At 45.0% G+C, this 27,188-nt stretch overlaps 2 protein-coding genes across 6 annotated transcripts in view; both read left to right on the top strand.

The window, feature by feature from the left end:
- The first annotated feature begins 98 nt into the window (after nucleotides 1–98).
- Nucleotides 99–11,601, top strand: gabpb1 (GA binding protein transcription factor subunit beta 1). Of its 5 annotated transcripts, none has more exons than XM_084408777.1 (8): nucleotides 99–224; nucleotides 1,423–1,530; nucleotides 2,366–2,533; nucleotides 3,796–3,990; nucleotides 5,043–5,190; nucleotides 5,633–5,800; nucleotides 9,802–9,956; nucleotides 10,078–11,601. In XM_084408777.1, the coding sequence occupies exons 2-8, from the start codon at nucleotides 1,423–1,425 to the stop codon at nucleotides 10,225–10,227; spliced, it is 1,092 nt and encodes a 363-aa protein (XP_084264903.1). In that variant the 5' UTR covers nucleotides 99–224; the 3' UTR covers nucleotides 10,228–11,601. The 5 variants fall into 5 exon arrangements, with proteins under 5 accessions (XP_084264903.1, XP_084264902.1, XP_084264904.1 ...); XM_084408776.1 differs by having other exon boundaries at nucleotides 126–224; nucleotides 2,363–2,533; nucleotides 10,078–11,470; XM_084408778.1 differs by lacking the exon at nucleotides 99–224 and adding an exon at nucleotides 522–540 and having other exon boundaries at nucleotides 10,078–11,470.
- A 26-nt stretch (nucleotides 11,602–11,627) lies between these two features.
- The window catches only part of hdc (histidine decarboxylase), an 18,835-nt gene continuing 3,274 nt past the window's right edge, over nucleotides 11,628–27,188 (top strand). Inside the window, exons 1-9 of the mRNA XM_084408770.1 lie at nucleotides 11,628–11,760; nucleotides 13,720–13,892; nucleotides 18,072–18,185; nucleotides 18,435–18,557; nucleotides 18,963–19,103; nucleotides 19,198–19,341; nucleotides 20,173–20,239; nucleotides 20,341–20,503; nucleotides 24,782–24,869. Of these exons, the coding sequence (XP_084264896.1) occupies nucleotides 11,733–11,760; nucleotides 13,720–13,892; nucleotides 18,072–18,185; nucleotides 18,435–18,557; nucleotides 18,963–19,103; nucleotides 19,198–19,341; nucleotides 20,173–20,239; nucleotides 20,341–20,503; nucleotides 24,782–24,869 (1,041 nt within the window). The 5' untranslated portion in view covers nucleotides 11,628–11,732. The remainder of the gene's footprint in view (nucleotides 11,761–13,719; nucleotides 13,893–18,071; nucleotides 18,186–18,434; nucleotides 18,558–18,962; nucleotides 19,104–19,197; nucleotides 19,342–20,172; nucleotides 20,240–20,340; nucleotides 20,504–24,781; nucleotides 24,870–27,188) is intronic.

The raw sequence follows: 27,188 nt of genomic DNA on the forward strand, positions 1-27,188 counted from the left end.
TATACAATACAAAAATATATATAAATATAATATAAACATAAAGATCAATAGGCCTCTCTGAAGCAGAGTGTGGGTGACGTGTTCATATTTTATTGCGCGTATTCTGTATGTTCTGTCATCGATCGCGCTCGTGCCCGGCGCTCGTGCCCGCTGCGGTATTATTGTCATCTGGGTTTGTTTTCAGGGTTCGGTTCTGCGGGTTCTGCGGGTTCTGATCTCTCACGGTAAGATGCACAGAACTCTGCGTGATCGGTTCCGCCGGATGTGGAAGTTGATGAGTTTGAGTTATTAATGTTTCCTCTTCCTCCGGAACAACAGCGAGTTCCTGTTTATTGCGTTTAACGGGCCGCGCGCGCCGCTGCATATCACCGACAATAATCATAACGACGACGATGATGATGATGATGATGAAGAAGCTCTTCTTCACATCTGATGTTGATATAAAGCAGTTTCTGCTGGAGAACTGATTAGTGTCTGTTCTATCATCTGAAGAATAGATTTAAGATTATACAATACATCATTTTAGTTTCGTGAAATGAGGTGTTGTACATTATTGGACTCTGATACCATGATGACGTTTTTACAGTAATTGTTGTGTAGCCATTTACCAGCTAGAGTTATTTATTATTAAAAACTAGTAAAACTGTGGTTGCTGTAATTATAAACGACTGATATAAACTCCTCAAACACATTTAGAAACTAGAAATGCGATTATATCCTCAGCGATACTAGAGTAAAACCAGGGTAAACTATCACTTTACTGCCACACAGTGGATCTGAAGCAGTTTCAGTGTTAATGTTCATAGAAACAACATTAACTGTACATTAGAGAGACATGATGACAAGTTTTACTCAAAAGTAAAAATAAAAAAGTACCAGCCATAAGTACTTTAATGATAGTAAAGAAGAATCCACATCTAACTGTACTGAAGTGTGTGAAAGCTAACCATAACCCTAAAGCATAAGCCTAACCCTAACCCTAACCCTCAAGCATAACATAACCCTAAAGCATTTTTTTTTAATGGTTTTACCTTTGAAAACAAGACAGTAGAGATTGCCTCATTTTAGTGTTTCAGAAACATTGCATCTAAATCAATTCAATTCAAAATTGCTTTATCTAAAATTGCATTAAATCATCTGTAGTCATAATCGCTGTATTCTCGCGGCTCTGGTGATGTGCGATGATGAACTGACACATGAATATCTTCAGCAGATTTACAGACGTTGATTATGTTTGTAATGCAGGATTGGAATGAAAACGATGGTGGGAAACGCTAAAATAAACGTCACCAGCTGTTTAAAATTGATCTGAGCAGTCTCTGTAAATGCACTATAAGGAGTGTGTGTGTGTGTGTGTGAGAGAGAGAGAGAGTGTGTGTGTGTGTGTGTGTGTGTCTGATGTTATGTGTTGTGACGCTGCAGATGTCTCTGGTGGATTTGGGAAAGAAGCTCCTGGAAGCGGCTCGCTCCGGTCAGGATGACGAGGTCCGGATCCTGATGGCCAACGGAGCTCCATTCACCACAGACTGGGTGAGTGTGTGTGTGTGTGTGTGTGTGTGTGTGTGTGTGTGTGTGTGAGTGAGTGAGTGTGTGTGTGTTTTGGTTTATATTACATTGTGGGAACCAAATGTCCCCACAAGGATAGTAAAACCTGAGATCACCTCCATTGTGGGGACCAGCCAGCGGGTTAGGGTTAGCCAGCGGGTTAGGGTTAGCCAGCGGGTTAGGGTTAGCCAGCGGGTTAGGGTTAGCCAGCGGGTTAGGGTTAGCCAGCGGTCCTCATGAGGGGAATGGGTAAATAAACATACTAAATTATATTTTTTTGAAAATGTAAAAATGCAGAAAGTTTTCTGTGATGGGCAGGTTTAGGGGTAGGGTTAGTGTAAGGGGACAGAATATAATAATAATAATAATAATAAGCTTTATTTTATAAAGCGCCTTTAAAAGGGGCTTCTCAAAGCGCTGAACATAAAATCACAATCCACCAAAAAGCGGAAATTAATAATAACATAAACAGCAAAAATTAATAATAAAAGCTACAATACACCAACCGCAAAGGCATCAACAATCAAATGCATGCTTAAAAAAATAAGTTTTGAGAAGAACTTTAAAATATACAGTTTGTACGGTATAAAAACCATTACGTCTATGGAGAGTCCCCACAAAGATGTGTGCGCCTGTTTGTGTGTGTGTGTGTGTGTGTGTGTGTGTGAGAGTGAGTCTCTTGACTCCAGTCTCTCCTGCTTCACTCTGGATCTGTTAGTGAAGTCTGTGTGTGTGTGTGTGTGTGTGTGTGTGTGTGTGTGTGTGTGTGTGTGTGTGTGTGTGTGTGTGTGTGTGTGTGTGTGTGTGTGTGTGTCAGCAGCTCGGCACGTCTCCTCTACACCTGTCGGCTCAGTTCGGTCATTACTCCACCACTGAGGTTCTTCTGCGTGCCGGAGTGAGTCGAGACGCCCGAACGAAAGTGGATCGAACGCCGTTACACATGGCGGCCGCTGAGGGTCACGCGCGCATCGTGGAGCTGCTACTCAAGGTGAACACACACCTATACCAGAGCAAACTTTAATCAACCCATTATGCTGGGTTAAATTAACCCAACATGCATTCTGTCCTATATTTACCCAGCCTTAGGGTTGAAAACAACCAAAATTGGGTTGTTTTTAACCTAGTGTTTTTTAGAGTGTAAATATATGCAGGACTGATACGTCGAGTCTCCTTCATTTATACACAGATGTTTCACAGCAGCTCTACAGTGATAACAGGAGATTACAGTAACAGAGATTGTTTAGGCTTTACAGCAGCTCTAGAATAAAGTTATTGTCCAGCTAAAGTTAGTTTTGATTGATTCACTTCTGTTGTAAAGATCATTAGTTATTAACTTAGCGGCCGCAAACACACACCGCTGTCACAGGAAACAGAAACTTTAATGTGTTCTGGAAATTGTGAAAAACGTGATCATCTCTGTGTAAACTTAAAAAACATAAATCTGTGAAAACGGTGACGGCTTGCTCATGAATATTACGTGTTTAGTCTCTCACTGAACACTGAAGTAAACTGCAGTTCATCCACTGGCCACTAGAGGCTGCAGAAGAGGGTCATTACCCATAAACCCCTGTGTTAAAGTGCCCAACTTTACAGCAGAAACACACGTTTACAGTCTGGTGCAAAAACTGGTTTTGGTCTATAAAGCTGATGTTGCCCTTCATGACGAATGTGAGGGGGTGAATTCTTATATAACTCATCCGTTTAAATTATATTAAGCCTAAAAGTTCTGCATAATTAACGGCGTGGCCTCTTGAGTGACAGGTGGATTGCCTCTGATGTCACTGCTAGCCGTTTGTCTGCTGTCTGTTAGCGTCACCTCAGCTAATCCGCCTCGCTGCACATTTTCGTTTGTCCGAGAGTGACGCGCGGCCAAGATGGCGACGGCCGGCTCCGCCCACTTTGGGCTTCAGAAACGCTCTTCAGAAACTTCAACGTCACGAACACTACGCCCATATTTATTTACAGTCTATGGTTTGAATATATATGTGCGCAGGCGTGTATTCCTTCTTTACAAATTGACCTCACCAAATTACTTGTCTGGCCTGCATAATACAGACTTTTGTTGTTGTTCCGCGTATCCATGCGAACTGGAATCATTCTGATAAGGTTTTATCTGTACAGCGGTAAAGGAGTCTAGCTGACACGCAGGTCTTTGATGTTCGCCGGTAATTTTCCACTTTAAGTGTCTCCTTTCATCATCCGGCGGAGCCACAATGCATGTGTGTGTGTGTGTGTGTGTGTGTTCTGCAGCACGGTGCGGATGTGAACGCGAGGGACATGCTGAAGATGAGCGCGCTGCACTGGGCCGTGGAGCACCGACACACACACGCCGTGGAGCTGCTGCTACGCTTCGGTGCCGATGTTCACGCGCAGAGCAAGTTCTGCAAGAACCCGCTGGACATCGCGCTGGACAACAGCAGCCTCGAGCTGGCCGAAGTCCTGCAGGTACAACACCTGACAGTCCTCTGAGGGCTCGGGTCCTGCTTCTGGACACGTGTGTTTAGAGCAGCGCCACCTACTGATACAAACACACATGAGAATCACTTACATAAAAAACAACTTAAGTAAAGGTGAAATATTATGCCCCTTTTCACAAGATGTAATATAAATCTATGGCGTCCTCAGAATGTGTCTGTGATATTTCAGCTCAAAATACCAGATCATTTATTATAGCTTGTCAAATTTGACCCTTTTTGGATGTGAGCAAAAACACGCCGTTTTTGTGTGTGTCCCTTTAAATGCAAATGAGCTTTAGCTCCGCCTCTGTTCAGAAGAGGGCGGAGTCTTTACACACCCCGGCAATAACAAAATAGGCCAATCTCACTCATCCAGAATCCCAGAATCACCAGTAGCGAGTGCAGCCTTACGGAGAGACTCAGGAAGAGCTTCTGAATGTTAGTGGAGACATTTCTGTAGTTGTTGTGGAGTTACATTGATCATCTCATCATCATGTTGAACTTCTCCACAGGTGTCCACCGTTCCTGAGGTGTTTATAAGACAGCGGTGACATGTTCTGGTCAATAGTGTTCAGTGCTCGTCTGTGCTCAACCACAGAACAGTTTCAGGCTTTGCTGGATCTTTATCATTGCGTTAGAACTGGTCTCTGTTGTCGCTTGTCGTGTGTGTAAACGTGCAGATTAAGGGCCGGTAATATTATAAGATCCTCTTCATACGTCAGAAATCTGATCAGCTTATTTTTTTACTCTGCATTTCCCTCAGCCTGAGGCGTATTCATTTCACTTCTGGTGTGAAAGGGCCGTAACATTTGTCAAAAATAGAACTTTTTGTTGTTGTTTTTAAAAAACTAACAAGCCCAGCCCAGCCCAGCCCAGCCCAGGTGAGAAGGAGTGACGCAAAAGTAATGTAACGCATTACTTTTCATAAAAAGTAACGAAGTGATGCAATTAGTTACTTTTTGGGGGAGTAACGCAATATTGTAACGCATTACTGTTAAAAGTATCTTTCCCCAACACTGGTGACGTGTTCCTGTGTGTCAGGTGGCGATGCAGAACCAGATCAACACAAACCCCGGGAGTCCCGAGACTCTGACCATCCACACGTCCACTCCGCAGTTCATCATCGGCCCGGGAGGAGTCGTGAACCTCGCCGGGATCGTCTCGCCGGGACACAGCAGCAAACACACAGGTGACGCCGGATCCTGAGCTCGATGAAAGACGCCTTTGTGCACACACACACTTGATCTGACGCATGACATGATTGTGCGTTTGCCCTCCGCACAAGAAAATTGCTGTTATTTGCACAAACAGAGGATCATCAAAGCCTGTGATTAGAATGAGCTGATGTTCCTGATGCTGCTGTTCAGAAGAAGTGCATTTTGAGTGGAAATATTGAGCATCTCTCTCTCTCTCTCTCTCCTCTCGCTCTCTCCTCTCTCCTCTCTCTCTCGCTCTCTCTCTCTCGCTCTCTCTCTCTCGCTCTCTATCTCTCTCCCTCTCTCTCCTCTCCCTCTCTCCTCTCCCTCTCTCCTCTCTCTCCTCTCCCTCTCTCCTCTCTCTCTCTCTCTCTCTCTCGCTCTCTATCTCTCTCTCTCGCTCTCTATCTCTCTCTCTCTCTCTCTCTCTCTCAGACGAGCTCATCACTGCAGACACAGTGGACGGGGCCATCCAGCAGGTCGTGAGCTCTGGAGGTCAGCAGGTCATCACCATAGTAACAGACGGCATTCAGCTGGGCAACCTGCAGACGGGCACGGGCATCAGCCAGCCCATAATAGTCACAATGCCTGATGGGCAGCAGGGTGAGTGACACGGAAGAGCTCGATATCTGGATTCTCATCTTCGTCTTTTAGATGCGGTGTTCAGCTGATGAACGACTGAAACTTCACTAAACGATGTCTGCAGCTTATGCCATCCCATAATCGCAATAAGCTACGATACTTTTGATATGAAAGAAAGTCTCAGCTTTCAATTTCTGTCAGTTTCATAATGAAGTTCAGTCAGTAAATATGTGTTTGTGTCTCTTTAATGTTGAACTGATCAACTGTTGCTCTTTACTACTAGTTACAGCAGCAAATAAACATGATGAACATCAGAAGGAATGTTGAAAGATACAGAACAACTTCCTGAAATCAATCATGTCTCAAATAATCCATCAATCAGTGTTTCAACCGCTGAAAAAGTATGAGTGAGTGATTGTCAGTGTGTGAGTGTTATTGTGAGTGTGAGTGTGTCACGTCAAGTCACCTTTATTTATATAGCACTTTTTAGTGTTTCACAGCAGTTTCACAGCAGCTTTACAGAGATAACAGGAAAATAAGGCAAAGTTTGTTTCTAGAAGAAAATAGTGTCACAGTCCAGCTTAAGTAAGTTCAGTGATGGTTCATTTCTGTTGTAAAAAAGTTATTGATTTAGTTCATTTATGAATTTCTTTTTTTTTAACCCAAATCAAAACTCCATCAGTGACAGAATGGAGAAAAAAACCTTGGGAGAAACCAGACTCAGTCGCTCAGTTCTCCTCTGGCCAACGAACGAACAGTGTATGATTATGATTATGATTATGATTCAGGAGCATTACAGGTCAGAGGTCAGATTGGTTTGGAACAATCAGAATATTATCCAGTTCCATCTGGTTGTAGATCGGAGTCACGCCGGTATGGAGACGAGTTTGTTGAGGATCAGTGCAGATGGCTGTCTGGATGAGTTGTGGTCGTGTCTAGGCGCAGGTCCATCATCTGATCTGGATACGGCCCGGATACGGCTGACTACATCATGTGTTGTGGTCGTGTCTAGGTGCAGGTCCTCCATCTGATCTGGATACGGCCCGGATCCGGGTGACTACATCATGTGTTATGGTCGTGTCTAGGCGCAGGTCCACCATCTGATCTGGATACGGCCCGGATACGGCTGACTACATCATGTGTTGTGGTCGTGTCTAGGCACAGGGCCATCATCTGATCTGGATACGGCTCGGATCCGGCTGACTACATCATGTGTTGTGGTCGTGTCTAGGCGCAGGTCCTCCATCTGATCTGGATACGGCCCGGATCCGGCTGACTACATCATGTGTTGTGGTCGTGTCTAGGCGCAGGTCCACCATCTGATCTGGATACGGCCCGGATCCGGCTGACTACATCATGTGTTGTGGTCGTGTCTAGGCGCAGGTCCACCATCTGATCTGGATACGGCCCGGATCCGGCTGACTACATCATGTGTTGTGGTCGTGTCTAGGCACAGGTCCATCATCTGATCTGGATACGGCTCGGATACGGCTGACTACATCATGTGTTGTGGTCGTGTCTAGGCACAGGTCCATCATCTGATCTGGATACGGCTCGGATACGGCTGACTACATCATGTGTTGTGGTCGTGTCTAGGCACAGGTCCACCATCTGATCTGGATACGGCCAGGATCCGGGTGACTACATCATGTGTTGTGGTCGTGTCTAGGCGCAGGTCCACCATCTGATCTGGATACGGCCAGGATCCGGGTGACTACATCATGTGTTGTGGTCGTGTCTAGGTGCAGGTCCATCATCTGATCTGGATACGGCCAGGATCCGGGTGACTACATCATGTGTTGTGGTCGTGTCTAGGCACAGGTCCATCATCTGATCTGGATACGGCCAGGATCCGGGTGACTACATCATGTGTTGTGGTCGTGTCTAGGCACAGGTCCATCATCTGATCTGGATACGGCCAGGATCCGGGTGACTACATCATGTGTTGTGGTCGTGTCTAGGCACAGGTCCATCATCTGATCTGGATACGGCTCGGATACGGCTGACTACATCATGTGTTGTGGTCGTGTCTAGGCACAGGTCCACCATCTGATCTGGATACGGCCAGGATCCGGGTGACTACATCATGTGTTGTGGTCGTGTCTAGGCGCAGGTCCACCATCTGATCTGGATACGGCCAGGATCCGGGTGACTACATCATGTGTTGTGGTCGTGTCTAGGTGCAGGTCCATCATCTGATCTGGATACGGCCAGGATCCGGGTGACTACATCATGTGTTGTGGTCGTGTCTAGGCACAGGTCCATCATCTGATCTGGATACGGCCAGGATCCGGGTGACTACATCATGTGTTGTGGTCGTGTCTAGGCACAGGTCCACCATCTGATCTGGATACGGCCCGGATACGGCTGACTACATCATGTGTTGTGGTCGTGTCTAGGCACAGGTCCATCATCTGATCTGGATACGGCTCGGATACGGCTGACTACATCATGTGTTGTGGTCGTGTCTAGGCACAGGTCCATCATCTGATCTGGATACGGCTCGGATACGGCTGACTACATCATGTGTTGTGGTCGTGTCTAGGCACAGGTCCATCATCTGATCTGGATACGGCTCGGATACGGCTGACTACATCATGTGTTGTGGTTGTGTCTAGGCACAGGTCCACCATCTGATCTGGATACGGCTCGGATACGGCTGACTACATCATGTGTTGTGGTCGTGTCTAGGCACAGGTCCATCATCTGATCTGGATACGGCCAGGATCCGGGTGACTACATCATGTGTTGTGGTCGTGTCTAGGCACAGGTCCATCATCTGATCTGGATACGGCCAGGATCCGGGTGACTACATCATGTGTTGTGGTCGTGTCTAGGCACAGGTCCATCATCTGATCTGGATACGGCTCGGATACGGCTGACTACATCATGTGTTGTGGTCGTGTCTAGGCACAGGTCCATCATCTGATCTGGATACGGCTCGGATACGGCTGACTACATCATGTGTTGTGGTCGTGTCTAGGCACAGGTCCACCATCTGATCTGGATACGGCCCGGATCCGGCTGACTACATCATGTGTTGTGGTCGTGTCTAGGCACAGGTCCATCATCTGATCTGGATACGGCTCGGATACGGCTGACTACATCATGTGTTGTGGTCGTGTCTAGGCACAGGTCCATCATCTGATCTGGATACGGCTCGGATACGGCTGACTACATCATGTGTTGTGGTCGTGTCTAGGCACAGGTCCACCATCTGATCTGGATACGGCCCGGATCCGGCTGACTACATCATGTGTTGTGGTCGTGTCTAGGCACAGGTCCATCATCTGATCTGGATACGGCTCGGATACGGCTGACTACATCATGTGTTGTGGTCGTGTCTAGGCACAGGTCCATCATCTGATCTGGATACGGCTCGGATACGGCTGACTACATCATGTGTTGTGGTCGTGTCTAGGCACAGGTCCACCATCTGATCTGGATACGGCCCGGATCCGGCTGACTACATCATGTGTTGTGGTCGTGTCTAGGCACAGGTCCATCATCTGATCTGGATACGGCTCGGATACGGCTGACTACATCATGTGTTGTGGTCGTGTCTAGGCACAGGTCCATCATCTGATCTGGATACGGCTCGGATACGGCTGACTACATCATGTGTTGTGGTCGTGTCTAGGCGCAGGTCCTCCATCTGATATGGATACGGCCCGGATCCGGGTGACTACATCATGTGTTGTGGTCGTGTCTAGGCGCAGGTCCACCATCTGATATGGATACGGCCCGGATCCGGCTGACTACATCATGTGTTGTGGTCGTGTCTAGGCGCAGGTCCATCATCTGATATGGATACGGCCCGGATCCGGCTGACTACATCATGTGTTGTGGTCGTGTCTAGGCGCAGGTCCTCCATCAGATCTGGATACGGCCCGGATCCGGCTGACTACATCATGTGTTGTGGTCGTGTCTAGGCGCAGGTCCTCCATCAGATCTGGATACGGCCCGGATCCGGCTGTGTGAGTATGTTACTCGCTGGTCTCACTCAGTGTGTGTTCCTGCAGTGCTGACGGTGTCGGACACAGAGGTCGCAGAGGAAACGGTGATCAGCGACGAACCGTCAGTCAAACGGCAGCGAGTGAAAGAAGAAGACGAGGATCAGACGATAGAAACACAAGACATTCAGATCCAGCAAACGCTCTCGCTGGAGGACTTCCAGGTGCGACACACACACACACACACAGCCCACAATCCCTGTCACACCAGCATCTGACACATAACATGTACATGTTTTATCCAGTGATGAACATGTAAACAGTCTGACTGTGTGTGTGTGACAGGAGAAAGTGTCTCTTCTGAAGCAGCTGGAGGAGGCGAACCGTGAGGCGCAGAAATACCGACAGCAGTTCCTGAAGAAGGAGCAGGAGGCCGAAGCGTACCGGCAGAAGCTGGAGGCCATCACACGCCAGAGCGGGAAGAAACACACCTAACACACACAATACACACACACAGCAGAGCGGGAAGAAACACGCCTGAAACACACACACTCACACACATACACACACTGGACACACTGTGCTTTCTGTGCCCAGATCAGTGTCGTTCATTAGGGGCCGAGCTCTGAAGGTGTGTGTGTCGTATCTGTCAGTATTCTCATCATTACTCTTCCCTCTTCTGCTCCTGACCCCATCGAACTGCTTACAGGAAATGATGTAATTTGGCACACAGATGGAGGACAGTCTCATCATTAACTCCCTCTAGCGCCACTATTCATGTTTATTCTAATTACTTGTGAATATTAACTAAATTCTTGGCTCAAGATGTCTTTTTCCGTCATTTAGAATTTTACGGAAAAAAAAGGGTCAGGGTTAAGGTCAGGGTTAGGGTCAGGGTTAAGGTTAGGGTTAGGGTCAGGGTTCATGTCATCACAAGCATGAACTGAGGAGATATGAAATATGGATATTTTTGCTTTTAACTTCTGAACGATATGCCCAAAAATCATAAAGTCTCTTTTAATTAAGTGCAATTTACCGAGTTGAATGAAACCCAATTATTGCATGTCAACTAGTTTATTTTTTAATTTTGTTGTAAAATGCTGTAATTTTCACATGCATTAGCGTATCAGAACTCGGTGTGTGTCATGGCCTGAAGGTACTCGAAAGGTTTTGCCTATTTTAATGAAACCGTTGGTCAGATTATCTTCAGCCCATTCCAGCACAAACGTATGAAAAGTTTTTGATAGACCAAACTGTAATTGCATCCAACATCAATGAAATTGTTAGCATGATGCCAAAATTATTGAGTGTGTTATTGTCCTCACACTGACCCACCTCAGTTTGGTCACAGCGCCACCTATTGGTCAAAAGTCATAACGATTAAATCAAATTGAAAGTGACTGTATTTGTGATTTTTTTTTTTTCATCTATTTTGACTAAAATAAACAAAAAATCTCTTTAATGCAGTCATCGTGCCTCTTTCTACTTGACCCCTCATCGCCGCTTGCAGCTATATTTCACTGTTTCAGTTCTCGTTAAATATACATAAATCAAACGCTCTTGTGTTCATAGCTTCCACATGCCTGTTGTTTGTGATGCAGTATTTCTGTAAAGATTATTATATTTAAAAGATAAACTGGATGGATTTTGTTTCTTTGAGGAGGATCTCAGCTTCACTCAAACTGACTTTTGCTATGTAAAAATGCTGAATAAATGCACAATAAAATGTTTTTACAGTATTCCAGCATCTGTAAGAGTCTGTAGAGGGAATATTGTTGTTGGGATTGTTCAAACACACATATTGTAGATATGGATTGATGTTTCCTCAGTGCTCATAAAGATCTGTGTTTGACGGACACTCACCTACAGCCTGAATCAATGGTGTCTTTGTGGAGTGTGTGTGTGTCGGTTTACGTCAGCGGGGCAGTGGCTATAAGAGTGTGTGAGAGCTGGAGCGGCTCACACACACACACACAGCGCATCTTCCTCTGACCTACGGGATGCAGGAGCAGGAGTACATGCAGAGAGGTAATGAACCTCTAATAATTATACAAGAATGGCTTTATATTAGTTTTGCAGCTATAATAGAGTTTAGCTTTAAGGACTGCTGGTTATTTCCTGAACATCTGACATTGAGGACTTTTTATCACTTTAAATTGTTTGCATGCTATTGTTATCTTCTGAAGTATTTTAAGGTCATTTTCTTGCATTAAATTAGATTTTATATTGATGTTCTGCTGTAATATGTGTGTGTCTGTACTCTTCATCTATTGTTTTATTACTTTTCTCTAATGTTGTTCAATCTTGTACTGGCCGTGACCTCAGGCTCACAGTGCCCAGCAAGCAATTTTGCGTTTAAAAGACGTCTAATAGGCATCTAATATTTGTTTAATTGCTAAATCGTGACTACTGATTGACCATGACATGAAATGACACTTGTTGATATTATTGACATTGGCAACATGATGGGATATCAACCATCTCATGCGCTGATTGGCCAAAAACTACAATGAATCAGTTTTGACTATAAGTGGGCTACAAATAGCATAGAAATTAAATAAAACCAATCACTTGGTTGACTTAGCTTACATGATGGAATATCATTTATCTCACAAGGTATTTTGGCAAAAACGACATGTACCCAATTCAAGTTTTTTTGTTTTTTTTTGTCTAGAAGTGTGTTACTCATAGCCAGACTATATCGGGTCTAGTTAACAGAGACGGTGAAATGACGGCTATTGCTTGCTGGGCATGTTTGTTTTAATGTGTTGATTGGCTGCACGATGTATCGTTTAAGCACCGATATCGCGATGTACGAATCCACGATAGTCACATCGCAGGATGTGTGATGTCAAGAATAGGTAGGTTATCGTAGTTGATCCGTGATTCACTATCCGTACGGGCCAGCTGCTCCCCGGCCCTTGACGCATGTGATTCGCGGATTAATTGCAGTTTAACCATCACAGAGTGAAAGTTTATCATTTGCATGTGTTTTTAAGTCCTGTCAGTTTAACAGGGCATATATAAGAACGAGCAGAGAGAGAGAGAGGCCCGGCCGCGCGCGCGCACTCACCTTCACCGTCTTCTAACAACACGAGCGCTGTCTTGCTCTCTCTCTCTCTCTCTCTCTCTCTCTCCCTCGCGCATTTTAATCAAAATCAATTGACACGATGATCGAAAAAAATCTTTTTTGATGGTCGAAAAAAAACTCCAGTGATGAAATGTTTTCTGTGTTGGCAAATCTTGTGCGATATCCTAAACTGCCGAGATAATTGCGTAACGCGTGCCGTAGGCTGCACGTCCGATTCGCGACCTAATGACTCCTTTGAACCGATTCACTTTAATGAATGGTTTAAACAACTGATCTGTCCAACACTGAACTCACGAGACGTCTGAATCGGTGTATAACAAATTGGTAACACTTTACAATAATGTTCTATTTATTATACTCTAGTTAACTACATTAGTTAATATTTACTATTAATAAACTGCACTTCTAAAACATTGTTAATGTTAATTTCAACATTTAGGCTATAGCCTACATTATTGAAATCAAAAGTTGTATTTGTTAACATAGTTATTAATGCACTGTGAAGTAACATGAACAAACAATGAACAGCTGTTTTTTTATTAACTAAGATAAACAAAGATTAATAAATACAGTAACAAAAGTATTGCTCATGGTTAGTTCATGTTAGTTATTAACCTAATACATTAACTAATGTTAACAATTCAAACCATATCCTAAAGTTACAAACAAATCATTTACTCAGAGCACCTCTTAAAATGAGCATGTAAGTGTGCTTACCCCATTTTTGTTTGTAAGAGAAAATTAGATTAGATTTCATATCGCAATATATATCGCAGAAAAATAAAATATCGCAATGTCATTTTTTCACAGTATCGTGCAGCCCTAGTTGATGTTCCTCTATTGTGTGTGTGTGTGTGTGTGTGTGTGTGTGTGTGTGTGTGTGTGTGTGTGTGTAGGGAAGGAGATGGTGGACTTCATACAGCAGTATCTCACACGGATCCGTGAGCGGCGGGTGGTTCCGGATGTTCAGCCGGGATTCATGCGTCCTCTTCTGCCCAGCAGCGCCCCGTACGAGCCTGAGGACTGGAGCCGCATCATGCAGGACGTGGAGAACATCATCATGCCCGGGGTCTGCCTCTGTGTGTGTGTGTGTGTGTCTATCTATCTATCTACACTATATTGCCAAAAGTATTGGGACACCCTTCCAAATCATTGAATTCAGGTGTTCCAATCACTTCCATGTGGCACAGTTGTATAAATCAAGCACTAGTGTATACAAGCTATATAAGCACTATAAGTGCAATCTAAAGCGTGGGATGCAGTGGTGGAAAGCTTGGGATGCAGGGACATAAATTGTGGGATGCAATGGCGTAAAGAGTGGGATGCAGTGGAGTAAAGCCTGGGGTGCAGTGGAGTAAAGCGTGGGATGCAGTGGAGTAAAGCCTGGGGTGCAGTGGAGTAAAGCGTGGGTTGCAGTGGTGTAAAGCGTGGGATGCAGTGATGTAAAGCGTGGGATGCAGTGGCGTAAAGCCTGGGGTGCAGTGGAGTAAAGCCTGGGGTGCAGTGGAGTAAAGCCTGGGGTGCAGTGGAGTAAAGCGTGGGATGCAGTGGTGTAAAGCGTGGGATGCAGTGGAGTAAAGCGTGGGATGCAGTGATGTAAAGCGTGGGATGCAGTGATGTAAAGCGTGGGATGCAGTGGTGTAAAGCGTGGGATGCAGTGGTGTAAAGTGTGGGATGCAGTGGAGTAAAGTGTGGGATGCAGTGATGTAAAGCGTGGGATGCAGTGGTGTAAAGCGTGGGATGCAGTGATGTAAAGTGTGGGATGCAGTGGAGTAAAGTGTGGGATGCAGTGATGTAAAGTGTGGGATGCAGTGGTGTAAAGCGTGGGATGCAGTGATGTAAAGCGTGGGATGCAGTGGTGTAAAGCGTGGGATGCAGTGATGTAAAGCGTGGGATGCAGTGGAGTAAAGCCTGGGGTGCAGTGGAGTAAAGCCTGGGGTGCAGTGGAGTAAAGCGTGGGATGCAGTGGTGTAAAGCGTGGGATGCAGTGGAGTAAAGCCTGGGGTGCAGTGGAGTAAAGCCTGGGGTGCAGTGGAGTAAAGCCTGGGGTGCAGTGGAGTAAAGCGTGGGATGCAGTGGTGTAAAGCGTGGGATGCAGTGGAGTAAAGCGTGGGATGCAGTGATGTAAAGCGTGGGATGCAGTGATGTAAAGCGTGGGATGCAGTGGTGTAAAGCGTGGGATGCAGTGGTGTAAAGTGTGGGATGCAGTGGAGTAAAGTGTGGGATGCAGTGATGTAAAGCGTGGGATGCAGTGGTGTAAAGCGTGGGATGCAGTGATGTAAAGTGTGGGATGCAGTGGAGTAAAGTGTGGGATGCAGTGATGTAAAGTGTGGGATGCAGTGGTGTAAAGCGTGGGATGCAGTGATGTAAAGCGTGGGATGCAGTGGTGTAAAGCGTGGGATGCAGTGGTGTAAAGCGTGGGATGCAGTGATGTAAAGCGTGGGATGCAGTGATGTAAAGCGTGGGATGCAGTGGTGTAAAGCGTGGGATGCAGTGATGTAAAGCGTGGGATGCAGTGGCGTAAAGCGTGGGATGCAGTGGGGTAAAGCGTGGGATGCAGTGGTGTAAAGTGTGGGATGCAGTGGGGTAAAGTGTGGGATGCAGTGGGGTAAAGTGTGGGATGCAGTGGTGTAAAGTGTGGGATGCAGTGGAGTAAAGTGTGGGATGCAGTGATGTAAAGCGTGGGATGCAGTGGTGTAAAGCGTGGGATGCAGTGATGTAAAGTGTGGGATGCAGTGGAGTAAAGTGTGGGATGCAGTGATGTAAAGTGTGGGATGCAGTGGTGTAAAGCGTGGGATGCAGTGATGTAAAGCGTGGGATGCAGTGGTGTAAAGCGTGGGATGCAGTGATGTAAAGCGTGGGATGCAGTGGTGTAAAGTGTGGGATGCAGTGGGGTAAAGTGTGGGATGCAGTGGGGTAAAGTGTGGGATGCAGTGGGGTAAAGTGTGGGATGCAGTGGTGTAAAGTGTGGGATGCAGTGGAGTAAAGTGTGGGATGCAGTGGTGTAAAGCGTGGGATGCAGTGGTGTAAAGCGTGGGATGCAGTGGTGTAAAGCGTGGGATGCAGTGATGTAAAGCGTGGGATGCAGTGGTGTAAAGCGTGGGATGCAGTGATGTAAAGCGTGGGATGCAGTGGCGTAAAGCGTGGGATGCAGTGGGGTAAAGCGTGGGATGCAGTGGTGTAAAGTGTGGGATGCAGTGGGGTAAAGTGTGGGATGCAGTGGGGTAAAGTGTGGGATGCAGTGGGGTAAAGTGTGGGATGCAGTGGTGTAAAGTGTGGGATGCAGTGGAGTAAAGTGTGGGATGCAGTGGTGTAAAGCGTGGGATGCAGTGGTGTAAAGCGTGGGATGCAGTGGTGTAAAGCGTGGGATGCAGTGATGTAAAGCGTGGGATGCAGTGGTGTAAAGCGTGGGATGCAGTGATGTAAAGCGTGGGATGCAGTGGTGTAAAGCGTGGGATGCAGTGGCGTGGGATGCAGTGGCGTAAAGTGTGGGATGCAGTGGGGTAAAGTGTGGGATGCAGTGGGGTAAAGTGTGGGATGCAGTGGGGTAAAGTGTGGGATGCAGTGGGGTAAAGCGTGGGATGCAGTGGGGTAGTGGTGTAAAGCGTGGGGTGCAGTGGTGTAAAGCGTGGGATGCAGTGCCGTAAAGCGTGGGATGCAGTGGTGTAAAGCGTGGGATGCAGTGGTGTAAAGCGTGGGATGCAGTGGTGTAAAGTGTGGGATGCAGTGGTGTAAAGTGTGGGATGCAGTGGCGTAAAGTGTGGGATGCAGTGGTGTAAAGTGTGGGATGCAGTGGGGTAAAGTGTGGGATGCAGTGGGGTAAAGTGTGGGATGCAGTGGGGTAAAGCGTGGGATGCAGTGGGGTAAAGCGTGGGATGCAGTGGTGTAAAGTGTGGGATGCAGTGGTGTAAAGCGTGGGGTGCAGTGGTGTAAAGCGTGGGATGCAGTGCCGTAAAGCGTGGGATGCAGTGGTGTAGTGTGGGATGCAGTGGTGTAAAGTGTGGGATGCAGTGGTGTAAAGTGTGGGATGCAGTGGTGTAAAGTGTGGGATGCAGTGGTGTAAAGTGTGGGATGCAGTGGCGTAAAGTGTGGGATGCAGTGGTGTAAAGTGTGGGATGCAGTGGGGTAAAGTGTGGGATGCAGTGGGGTAAAGTGTGGGATGCAGTGGTGTAAAGTGTGGGATGCAGTGGGGTAAAGTGTGGGATGCAATGGGGTAAAGTGTGGGATGCAGTGGTGTAAAGTGTGGGATGCAGTGGGGTAAAGTGTGGGATGCAGTGGGGTAAAGTGTGGGATGCAGTGGGGTAAAGTGTGGGATGCAGTGGGGTAAAGTGTGGGATGCAGTGGGGTAAAGTGTGGGATGCAGTGGTGTAAAGCGTGGGATGCAGTGGGGTAAAGTGTGGGATGCAGTGGGGTAAAGTGTGGGATGCAGTGGGGTAAAGTGTGGGATGCAGTGGGGTAAAGTGTGGGATGCAGTGGGGTAAAGCGTGGGATGCAGTGGCGTAAAGTGTGGGATGCAGTGGCGTAAAGTGTGGGATGCAGTGGCGTAAAGTGTGGGATGCAGTGGTGTAAAGTGTGGGATGCAGTGGCGTAAAGCGTGGGATGCAGTGGTGTAAAGTGTGGGATGCAGTGGCGTAAAGCGTGGGATGCAGTGGTGTAAAGTGTGGGATGCAGTGGTGTAAAGCGTGTTCTCTGGAGTGTCTAGCAATCCAATGGATGAGTCTGTGTTTGGCGGTTGCCAGGAGAACGGTACTTGCCTGACTGCATTGTGCCAAGTGTAAAGTTTGGTGGAGGGGGGATTATGGTGTGGGGTTGTTTTCAGGGCTTGTCCCCTTAGTTCCAGTGAAAGGAACTCTTAATGCTGGCATTCCAAGACATTTTGGACAATTTCATGCTCCCAACTTTGTGGGAAGAGTTTGGGGATGTTCCTGTTCCAGCATGACTGCGCTCCAGTGCTCAGAGCAGGACCATAAACACATGGATGAGGAGTTTGGTGTGGAGAAACTGGACTCCTGCACAGAGTCCTGAGCTCAACCCGATAGAACAGCTTTGGGATGAATTAGAGTGAGACTGAGAGCTTCTCCTCCAACATCAGAGCCGGACCTCACTAATGAGAAGAATGGTCAAAAATTCCCATAAACAACCCCTAAACCTTATGGAATGATTATCTATTATCTATCATCTGTCTGTCTGTGTGCCTGTGTGTGTTATTAATTGCATGTATGATGTGATGCTCCTGTATGTGCTGTAGGTGGTGCACTGGCAGAGTCCTCACATGCATGCGTATTTCCCTGCGCTCACATCATGGCCGTCGCTGCTGGGAGACATGCTGGCAGACGCCATCAACTGCCTCGGCTTCACCTGGGTAATGCACTCACTCACTCACTCACTCACTCACTCACTCACTCACACACACACACACACACACACACACACACTCACTCACTCACTCACTCACTCACACACACTCTCTCTCACACACACAAACACACTCACTCACACACACTCTCTCACACACACACACACACACACACACACACATTATGTCAGCCTTATGCATTATGTTGAATTGTGTGTGTGTGTGTGTGTGTGTGTGTGTGTGTGTGTGGGGCAGGCCTCGAGTCCAGCGTGCACTGAGCTGGAGATGTGTGTGTTGGACTGGTTGTGTAAAGCACTCGGGTTGCCAGATCACTATTTACACCATCATCCACAGAGCAATGGAGGAGGAATACTGCAGGTACACAAACACACAACACAACTCTAAAGTTCCCTGCACACTGAGTCCGAAGTTTTCGTGTGTGTTTTTTCGTATTCGTGATTCGGTGGCTCTGAACTGTCAAAACTCCTCTCGAACTGCTTGAGCTACGGATGCGAAAAACGCAGAAAATCGAACCCGATCGGAATATTTGACATGCCGGATGAAAGCTTCGGAGGCAGTGTGTAACCGTGATTGACACAACGTGAGGTTGCATTTATTTTTTAACATGCAAAAATTTCGCTTCCAAGCTTTATAATGGCAGTGAATGGCCGTTTCTGTTTTGAAGTCCATAAAAGTGCATCTGTTGTGTGTAGAGTACAGTCAAGAGTGTGTGTGTGTGTAGAGTACGGTCATCAGTGTGTGTGTGTGTGTGTGTGTGTGTAGAGTACGGTCAGTGAGTGTACGCTGGTCGCTCTGCTCGCCGCCAGGAAGGACCGGATCCTGCAGATGAAGAGCGACTTCACACATGCCGACACCGACGAGTCCGTGCTGAACTCCAGACTCATCGCGTACGCCTCCGATCAGGTGATGATGATGATGAGGATGAGGATGATGATGATCGCTTCTGTGGGTTATGATGATGATTGATCTGTGTGTGTGTGTGTGTGTGTGTGTGAAGGCTCACTCGTCAGTGGAGAAGGCTGGTCTGATCTCTCTGCTGAAGATCAGGTTTCTAGAGACTGACGAGGCGTTTTCTCTGCGTGGAGAAACTCTTCAGCGCGCCGTCGACGAGGACCGGAGGAGAGGCTTCGTTCCTGTGATGGTGACGCAACTCACACTCGCCTGATGTTTGATTAACGCTCTGCTGCTGTTCGCTCATTTTTAACAGAAATATATTATGTTTTTGTTTTGTTTTCTTTTTTTACTACATCGGAATGGTACGAAACTTGGTAATGGTTTTGGCACTTGCTGTGTGAACACACAAAAAAATCATGGACATGATTCGAACAGGTTAAAACAGTCATACTTGTGTTCCTCGCGGTCAAAAATGAGCATATTGGAAATGAAACAAATGTCCAAATTTCTAGTGGAAGTGTTTGGTACTGCAGCTGAACAACATCTCACTGATAGATCATTTTTTGTGATATCAGACTCAAATTTGGAACTTGTTTAGATTTATGGCTTTGATTTTCTTGCAGTTTTAGATTAAAACGGGATTTTGAAAATATATATTTCATATAAAAAAATGTAATAGTATTTTTGTCCATTTTTCATAACAATACACGTAAAATTCTGTTATTTTTTTAAGTTCACTTTTTAAAACTTTCTTTTACTTCAGCACTAATATGCCAACTGTCCTCTTTGAAAAGAGATCAAACTTCAGTCTGTGCTTTAAAGCATTCAAGATTTACCACAGTTTAAGTTGGAAATTTTTTCAGGTCTATGCTCAAAAAGTGAATAAATGGATTATAAATACAGCGTCAATATAATTTAGTATAAAAAATCCCCTAAAAATACAAATATTAAATAAAAAACATCAAACTAAAATATAGTACATTCATTTCATGGTCCTTTTGACCAACGCGCGAAGAGCACCAGCTGTTTAACGCGAAGTAACTGTGTGTGTGTGTGTGTGTGTGTGTCCATCCTGCAGCTGTGTGCGACGCTCGGCTCCACCGGTGTGTGTTCCTTTGACCGTCTGGATGAACTCGGCCCCGTGTGTAAGTCGTAACATAAAGCGTGTGTAACTGCGTGTGTGTGAGTGTGTCAGTGACGGTATGTGTGTGTGTGTGTGTGTGTGTGTGTGTGTGTGTGTGTGCAGGCGCGCGCGAGGGTCTCTGGCTGCACGTGGACGCGGCGTACGCTGGATCTGCCCTCATCTGTCCTGAACTGCGCTATTTTCTCAACGGGATTGAGTTTGCAGATTCATTCGTCTTCAACCCATCGAAGTGGATGATGGTTCATTTCGACTGTACAGCATTTTGGTGAGAGACACATTATTTCCTTCTATATTTATAGACTGAAATATAGATTTACAGTTTTTGTTTTTCAGGATTCTTTGATGAACAGAAAGTTCAAAAGAGCAGCATTTATTTGAAATAGAACATTATAAATGTCTTTAGTTTCACTTTAAATCAGTTTAATGTGTCTGTAATGAATAAAAGCATTAATGAATGTTGTGAAGACTGTGTTTGAGAAGACTGAGTTTGTGAAGACTGTGTTTGAGAAGACTGTTTGAGAAGACTGTGTTTGTGAAAGACTGTGTTTGTGAAAGACTGTTTGAGAAGACTGTGTTTGTGAAGACTGTTTGAGAAGACTGTGTTTGAGAAGACTGTGTTTGAGAAGACTGTTTGAGAAGACTGTGTTTGTGAAAGACTGTTTGTGAAAGACTGTTTGAGAAGACTGTGTTTGTGAAGACTGTTTGAGAAGACTGTGTTTGTGAAAGACTGTTTGAGAAGACTGTGTTTGTGAAAGACTGTTTGAGAAGACTGTGTTTGTGAAAGACTGTTTGAGAAGACTGTGTTTGTGAAGACTGTGTTTGTGAAAGACTGTTTGTGAAAGACTGTTTGAGAAGACTGTGTTTGTGAAGACTGTTTGAGAAGACTGTGTTTGTGAAAGACTGTTTGAGAAGACTGTGTTTGTGAAAGACTGTTTGAGAAGACTGTGTTTGTGAAAGACTGTTTGAGAAGACTGTGTTTGTGAAAGACTGTTTGAGAAGACTGTGTTTGTGAAGACTGTGTTTGTGAAAGACTGTTTGAGAAGACTGTGTTTGTGAAAGACTGTTTGAGAAGACTGTGTTTGTGAAAGACTGTTTGAGAAGACTGTGTTTGAGAAGACTGTTTGAGAAGACTGTGTTTGAGAAGACTGTGTTTGTGAAAGACTGTTTGAGAAGACTGTGTTTGTGAAGACTGTTTGAGAAGACTGTGTTTGAGAAGACTGTGTTTGTGAAAGACTGTTTGAGAAGACTGTGTTTGTGAAGACTGTTTGAGAAGACTGTGTTTGAGAAGACTGTGTTTGAGAAGACTGTGTTTGTGAAAGACTGTTTGAGAAGACTGTGTTTGTGAAGACTGTTTGAGAAGACTGTGTTTGAGAAGACTGTGTTTGTGAAAGACTGTTTGAGAAGACTGTGTTTGTGAAAGACTGTTTGAGAAGACTGTGTTTGTGAAAGACTGTTTGAGAAGACTGTGTTTGTGAAGACTGTTTGAGAAGACTGTGTTTGTGAAGACTGTTTGAGAAGACTGTGTTTGAGAAGACTGTGTTTGTGAAAGACTGTTTGAGAAGACTGTGTTTGTGAAAGACTGTTTGAGAAGACTGTGTTTGTGAAAGACTGTTTGAGAAGACTGTGTTTGTGAAAGACTGTTTGAGAAGACTGTGTTTGAGAAGACTGTTTGAGAAGACTGTGTTTGTGAAAGACTGTTTGAGAAGACTGTTTGTGAAGACTGTTTGAGAAGACTGTGTTTGAGAAGACTGTGTTTATGAAAGACTGTTTGAGAAGACTGTGTTTGAGAAGACTGTGTTTGTGAAAGACTGAGAAGACTGTGTTTGTGAAGACTGTTTGAGAAGACTGTGTTTGAGAAGACTGTGTTTGTGAAGACTGTTTGAGAAGACTGTGTTTGTGAAGACTGTGTTTGTGAAAGACTGTGTTTGTGAAGACTGTTTGAGAAGACTGTGTTTGAGAAGACTGTGTTTGAGAAGACTGTGTTTGAGAAGACTGTGTTTGAGAAGACTGTTTGTGAAGACTGTGTTTGTGAAGACTGTTTGAGAAGACTGTGTTTGAGAAGACTGTGTTTGTGAAGACTGTTTGAGAAGACTGTGTTTGAGAAGACTGTGTTTGTGAAAGACTGTTTGAGAAGACTGTGTTTGTGAAGACTGTTTGAGAAGACTGTGTTTGAGAAGACTGTGTTTGAGAAGACTGTGTTTGAGAAGACTGTTTGTGAAGACTGTGTTTGTGAAGACTGTTTGAGAAGACTGTGTTTGAGAAGACTGTGTTTGAGAAGACTGTGTTTGTGAAAGACTGTTTGAGAAGACTGTGTTTGAGAAGACTGTTTGAGAAGACTGTGTTTGAGAAGACTGTGTTTGAGAAGACTGTGTTTGAGAAGACTGTGTTTGAGAAGACTGTTTGAAGACTGTGTTTGTGAAGACTGTTTGAGAAGACTGTGTTTGAGAAGACTGTTTGTGAAGACTGTTTGAGAAGACTGTGTTTGAGAAGACTGTGTTTGTGAAAGACTGTTTGAGAAGACTGTGTTTGTGAAGACTGTTTGAGAAGACTGTGTTTGAGAAGACTGTGTTTGAGAAGACTGTGTTTGAGAAGACTGTTTGTGAAGACTGTGTTTGTGAAGACTGTTTGAGAAGACTGTGTTTGAGAAGACTGTGTTTGTGAAGACTGTGTTTGAGAAGACTGTGTTTGTGAAGACTGTGTTTGTGAAGACTGTGTTTGTGAAGACTGTTTGAGAAGACTGTGTTTGAGAAGACTGTGTTTGTGAAGACTGTGTTTGAGAAGACTGTGTTTGTGAAGACTGTGTTTGAGAAGACTGTGTTTGTGAAGACTGTGTTTGAGAAGACTGTGTTTGTGAAGACTGTGTTTGAGAAGACTGTGTTTGTGAAGACTGTTTGAGAAGACTGTTTGAGAAGACTGTGTTTGAGAAGACTGTGTTTGAGAAGACTGTTTGTGAAGACTGTGTTTGTGAAAGACTGTTTGTGAAGACTGTGTTTGTGAAGACTGTGTTTGTGAAGACTGTGTTTGAGAAGACTGTGTTTGTGAAGACTGTTTGAGAAGACTGTTTGAGAAGACTGTGTTTGAGAAGACTGTGTTTGAGAAGACTGTTTGAGAAGACTGTGTTTGAGAAGACTGTGTTTGAGAAGACTGTTTGAGAAGACTGTGTTTGAGAAGACTGTGTTTGAGAAGACTGTGTTTGAGAAGACTGTTTGAGAAGACTGTTTGAGAAGACTGTGTTTGAGAAGACACTGTTTGAGAAGACTGTTTGTGAAGACTGTGTTTGAGAAGACTGTGTTTGAGAAGACTGTGTTTGTGAAGACTGTGTTTGAGAAGACTGTGTTTGAGAAGACTGTGTTTGAGAAGACTGTGTTTGAGAAGACTGTGTTTGAGAAGACTGTGTTTGAGAAGACTGTTTGTGAAGACTGTGTTTGAGAAGACTGTTTGTGAAGACTGTGTTTGTGAAGACTGTGTTTGAGAAGACTGTGTTTGTGAAGACTGTGTTTGTGAAAGACTGTTTGAGAAGACTGTTTGTGAAGACTGTGTTTGTGAAGACTGTGTTTGTGAAAGACTGTTTGTGAAGACTGTGTTTGAGAAGACTGTGTTTGTGAAGACTGTGTTTGAGAAGACTGTGTTTGTGAAGACTGTTTGAGAAGACTGTTTGAGAAGACTGTTTGTGAAGACTGTGTTTGTGAAAGACTGTTTGAGAAGACTGTTTGTGAAGACTGTGTTTGTGAAGACTGTGTTTGTGAAAGACTGTTTGTGAAGACTGTTTGTGAAAGACTGTTTGAGAAGACTGTTTGTGAAGACTGTGTTTGTGAAGACTGTGTTTGAGAAGACTGTGTTTGTGAAGACTGTGTTTGAGAAGACTGTGTTTGTGAAGACTGTTTGAGAAGACTGTGTTTGTGAAGACTGTGTTTGAGAAGACTGTGTTTGTGAAGACTGTTTGTGAAGACTGTGTTTGTGAAGACTGTGTTTGTGAAAGACTGTTTGTGAAGACTGTTTGTGAAAGACTGTTTGAGAAGACTGTTTGTGAAGACTGTGTTTGTGAAGACTGTGTTTGTGAAGACTGTGTTTGAGAAGACTGTGTTTGAGAAGACTGTGTTTGAGAAGACTGTGTTTGAGAAGACTGTGTTTGAGAAGACTGTGTTTGAGAAGACTGTGTTTGAGAAGACTGTGTTTGAGAAGACTGTTTGTGAAGACTGTGTTTGTGAAGACTGTGTCTGTGAAAGACTGTTTGTGAAGACTGTGTTTGTGAAGACTGTGTTTCTGAAAGACTGTTTGTGAAGACTGTTTGAGAAGACTGTTTGAGAAGACTGTGTTTGAGAAGACTGTTTGTGAAGACTGTGTTTGTGAAGACTGTGTTTGTGAAGACTGTGTTTGTGAAGACTGTTTGAGAAGACTGTGTTTGAGAAGACTGTTTGAGAAGACTGTGTTTGTGAAAGACTGTGTTTGTGAAAGACTGTTTGAGAAGACTGTGTTTGTGAAGACTGTGTTTGTGAAAGACTGTTTGAGAAGACTGTGTTTGTGAAGACTGTTTGAAACGCAGGGTGAAGAATAAGATGAAGCTTCAGCAGACGTTCACCGTCGACCCGCTTTACCTTCGACACGACAACTCCGACGCCACTGACTTCATGGTGCGCTCGCAACACACACTCATGATCTGTTTACCCGTGTGTTTATCCATGTGTTTATCCGTGTGTTTATCCGTGTGTTTACATGTTTACCCGTGTGTTTATCCGTGTGTTTATCCGTGGGTTTACATGTTTACCCGTGTGTTTATCCATGTGTTTATCCGTGTGTTTACCCGTGTGTTTACCCGTGTGTTTACCCGTGTGTTTACCCATGTGTTTACATTTTACCCGTGTGTTTACCTGTGTGTTTACCCATGTGTTTACATTTTACCCGTGTGTTTATCCGTGTGTTTATCCATGTTTACCCGTGTGTTTACCCGTGTGTTTACCCGTGTTTACCCATGTGTTTACCCGTGTGTTTACCCATGTGTTTACATTTTACCCGTGTGTTTACCTGTGTGTTTACCCATGTGTTTACATTTTACCCGTGTGTTTACCCGTGTGTTTACCCGTGTGTTTACCCGTGTGTTTACCCGTGTGTTTATCCGTGTGTTTACCCATGTGTTTACATTTTACCCGTGTGTTTACCCGTGTGTTTACCTGTGTGTTTACCCGTGTGTTTACCCGTGTGTTTACCCGTGTGTTTACCCGTGTGTTTACCCATGTTTACCCGTGTGTTTACCCGTGTGTTTACCCGTGTTTATCCGTGTGTTTATCCGTGTGTTTACCCGTGTGTTTACCCGTGTGTTTACCCGTGTGTTTACCCGTGTGTTTACCCGTGTTTACCTGTGTGTTTACCCATGTGTTTACATTTTACCCGTGTGTTTACCCGTGTGTTTACCCGTGTGTTTACCCGTGTGTTTATCCGTGTGTTTACCCATGTGTTTACATTTTACCCGTGTGTTTACCTGTGTGTTTACCTGTGTGTTTATCCGTGTGTTTACCCGTGTGTTTACCCGTGTGTTTACCCGTGTTTATCCATGTGTTTACCCGTGTGTTTACCCGTGTGTTTACCCGGTGTGTTCATCCGTGTGTTCATCCGTGTGTTTACCCGTGTGTTTACCCGTGTTTATCCGTGTTTTTACCTGTGTGTTTACCCGTGTGTTTACCTGTGTTTATCCGTGTTTTTACCTGTGTGTTTACCCGTGTGTTTACCTGTGTTTATCCGTGTTTTTACCCGTGTGTTTACCCGTGTCCGTGTGTTTACCCGTGTGTTCATCCGTGTGTTCATCCGTGTGTTTATCCGTGTGTTTATCCATGTTTACCCGTGTGTTTACCCGTGTGTTTACCCGTGTTTACCCATGTGTTTACCCGTGTGTTTACCCGTGTGTTTACATTTTACCCGTGTGTTTACCTGTGTGTTTACCCATGTGTTTACATTTTACCCGTGTGTTTACCCGTGTGTTTACCCGTGTGTTTACCCGTGTGTTTATCCGTGTGTTTACCCATGTGTTTACATTTTACCCGTGTGTTTACCCGTGTGTTTACCTGTGTGTTTACCCGTGTGTTTACCCGTGTGTTTACCCGTGTGTTTACCCGTGTGTTTACCCGTGTTTATCCATGTTTACCCGTGTGTTTACCCGTGTGTTTACCCGTGTTTATCCGTGTGTTTATCCGTGTGTTTACCCGTGTGTTTACCCGTGTGTTTACCCGTGTGTTTACCCGTGTGTTTACCCGTGTTTACCCATGTGTGTTTACCCATGTGTTTACATTTTACCCGTGTGTTTACCCGTGTGTTTACCCGTGTGTTTATCCGTGTGTTTATCCGTGTGTTTACCCATGTGTTTACATTTTACCCATGTGTTTACCTGTGTGTTTACCTGTGTGTTTATCCGTGTGTTTACCCGTGTGTTTACCCGTGTTTACCCATGTGTTTACCTGTGTGTTTACCCATGTGTTTACATTTTACCCGTGTGTTTACCTGTGTGTTTACCTGTGTGTTTATCCGTGTGTTTATCCGTGTGTTTACCCGTGTGTTTACCCGTGTGTTTACCCGTGTTTATCCGTGTGTTTACCCGTGTGTTTACCCGTGTGTTTACCCGGTGTGTTCATCCGTGTGTTCATCCGTGTGTTTACCCGTGTGTTTACCCGTGTTTATCCGTGTTTTTACCTGTGTGTTTACCCGTGTGTTTACCTGTGTTTATCCGTGTTTTTACCTGTGTGTTTACCCGTGTGTTTACCTGTGTTTATCCGTGTTTTTACCTGTGTGTTTACCCGTGTGTTTACCTGTGTTTATCCGTGTTTTTACCTGTGTGTTTACCCGTGTGTTTACCCGTGTTTATCCGTGTTTTTACCTGTGTGTTTACCCGTGTGTTTACCTGTGTTTATCCGTGTTTTTACCCGTGTGTTTACCCGTGTCCGTGTGTTTACCCGTGTGTTCAT

This window comes from Rutilus rutilus (assembly GCF_951802725.1).
Source record: "Rutilus rutilus genome assembly, chromosome: 5".
Taxonomy (NCBI): domain Eukaryota; kingdom Metazoa; phylum Chordata; class Actinopteri; order Cypriniformes; family Leuciscidae; genus Rutilus; species Rutilus rutilus.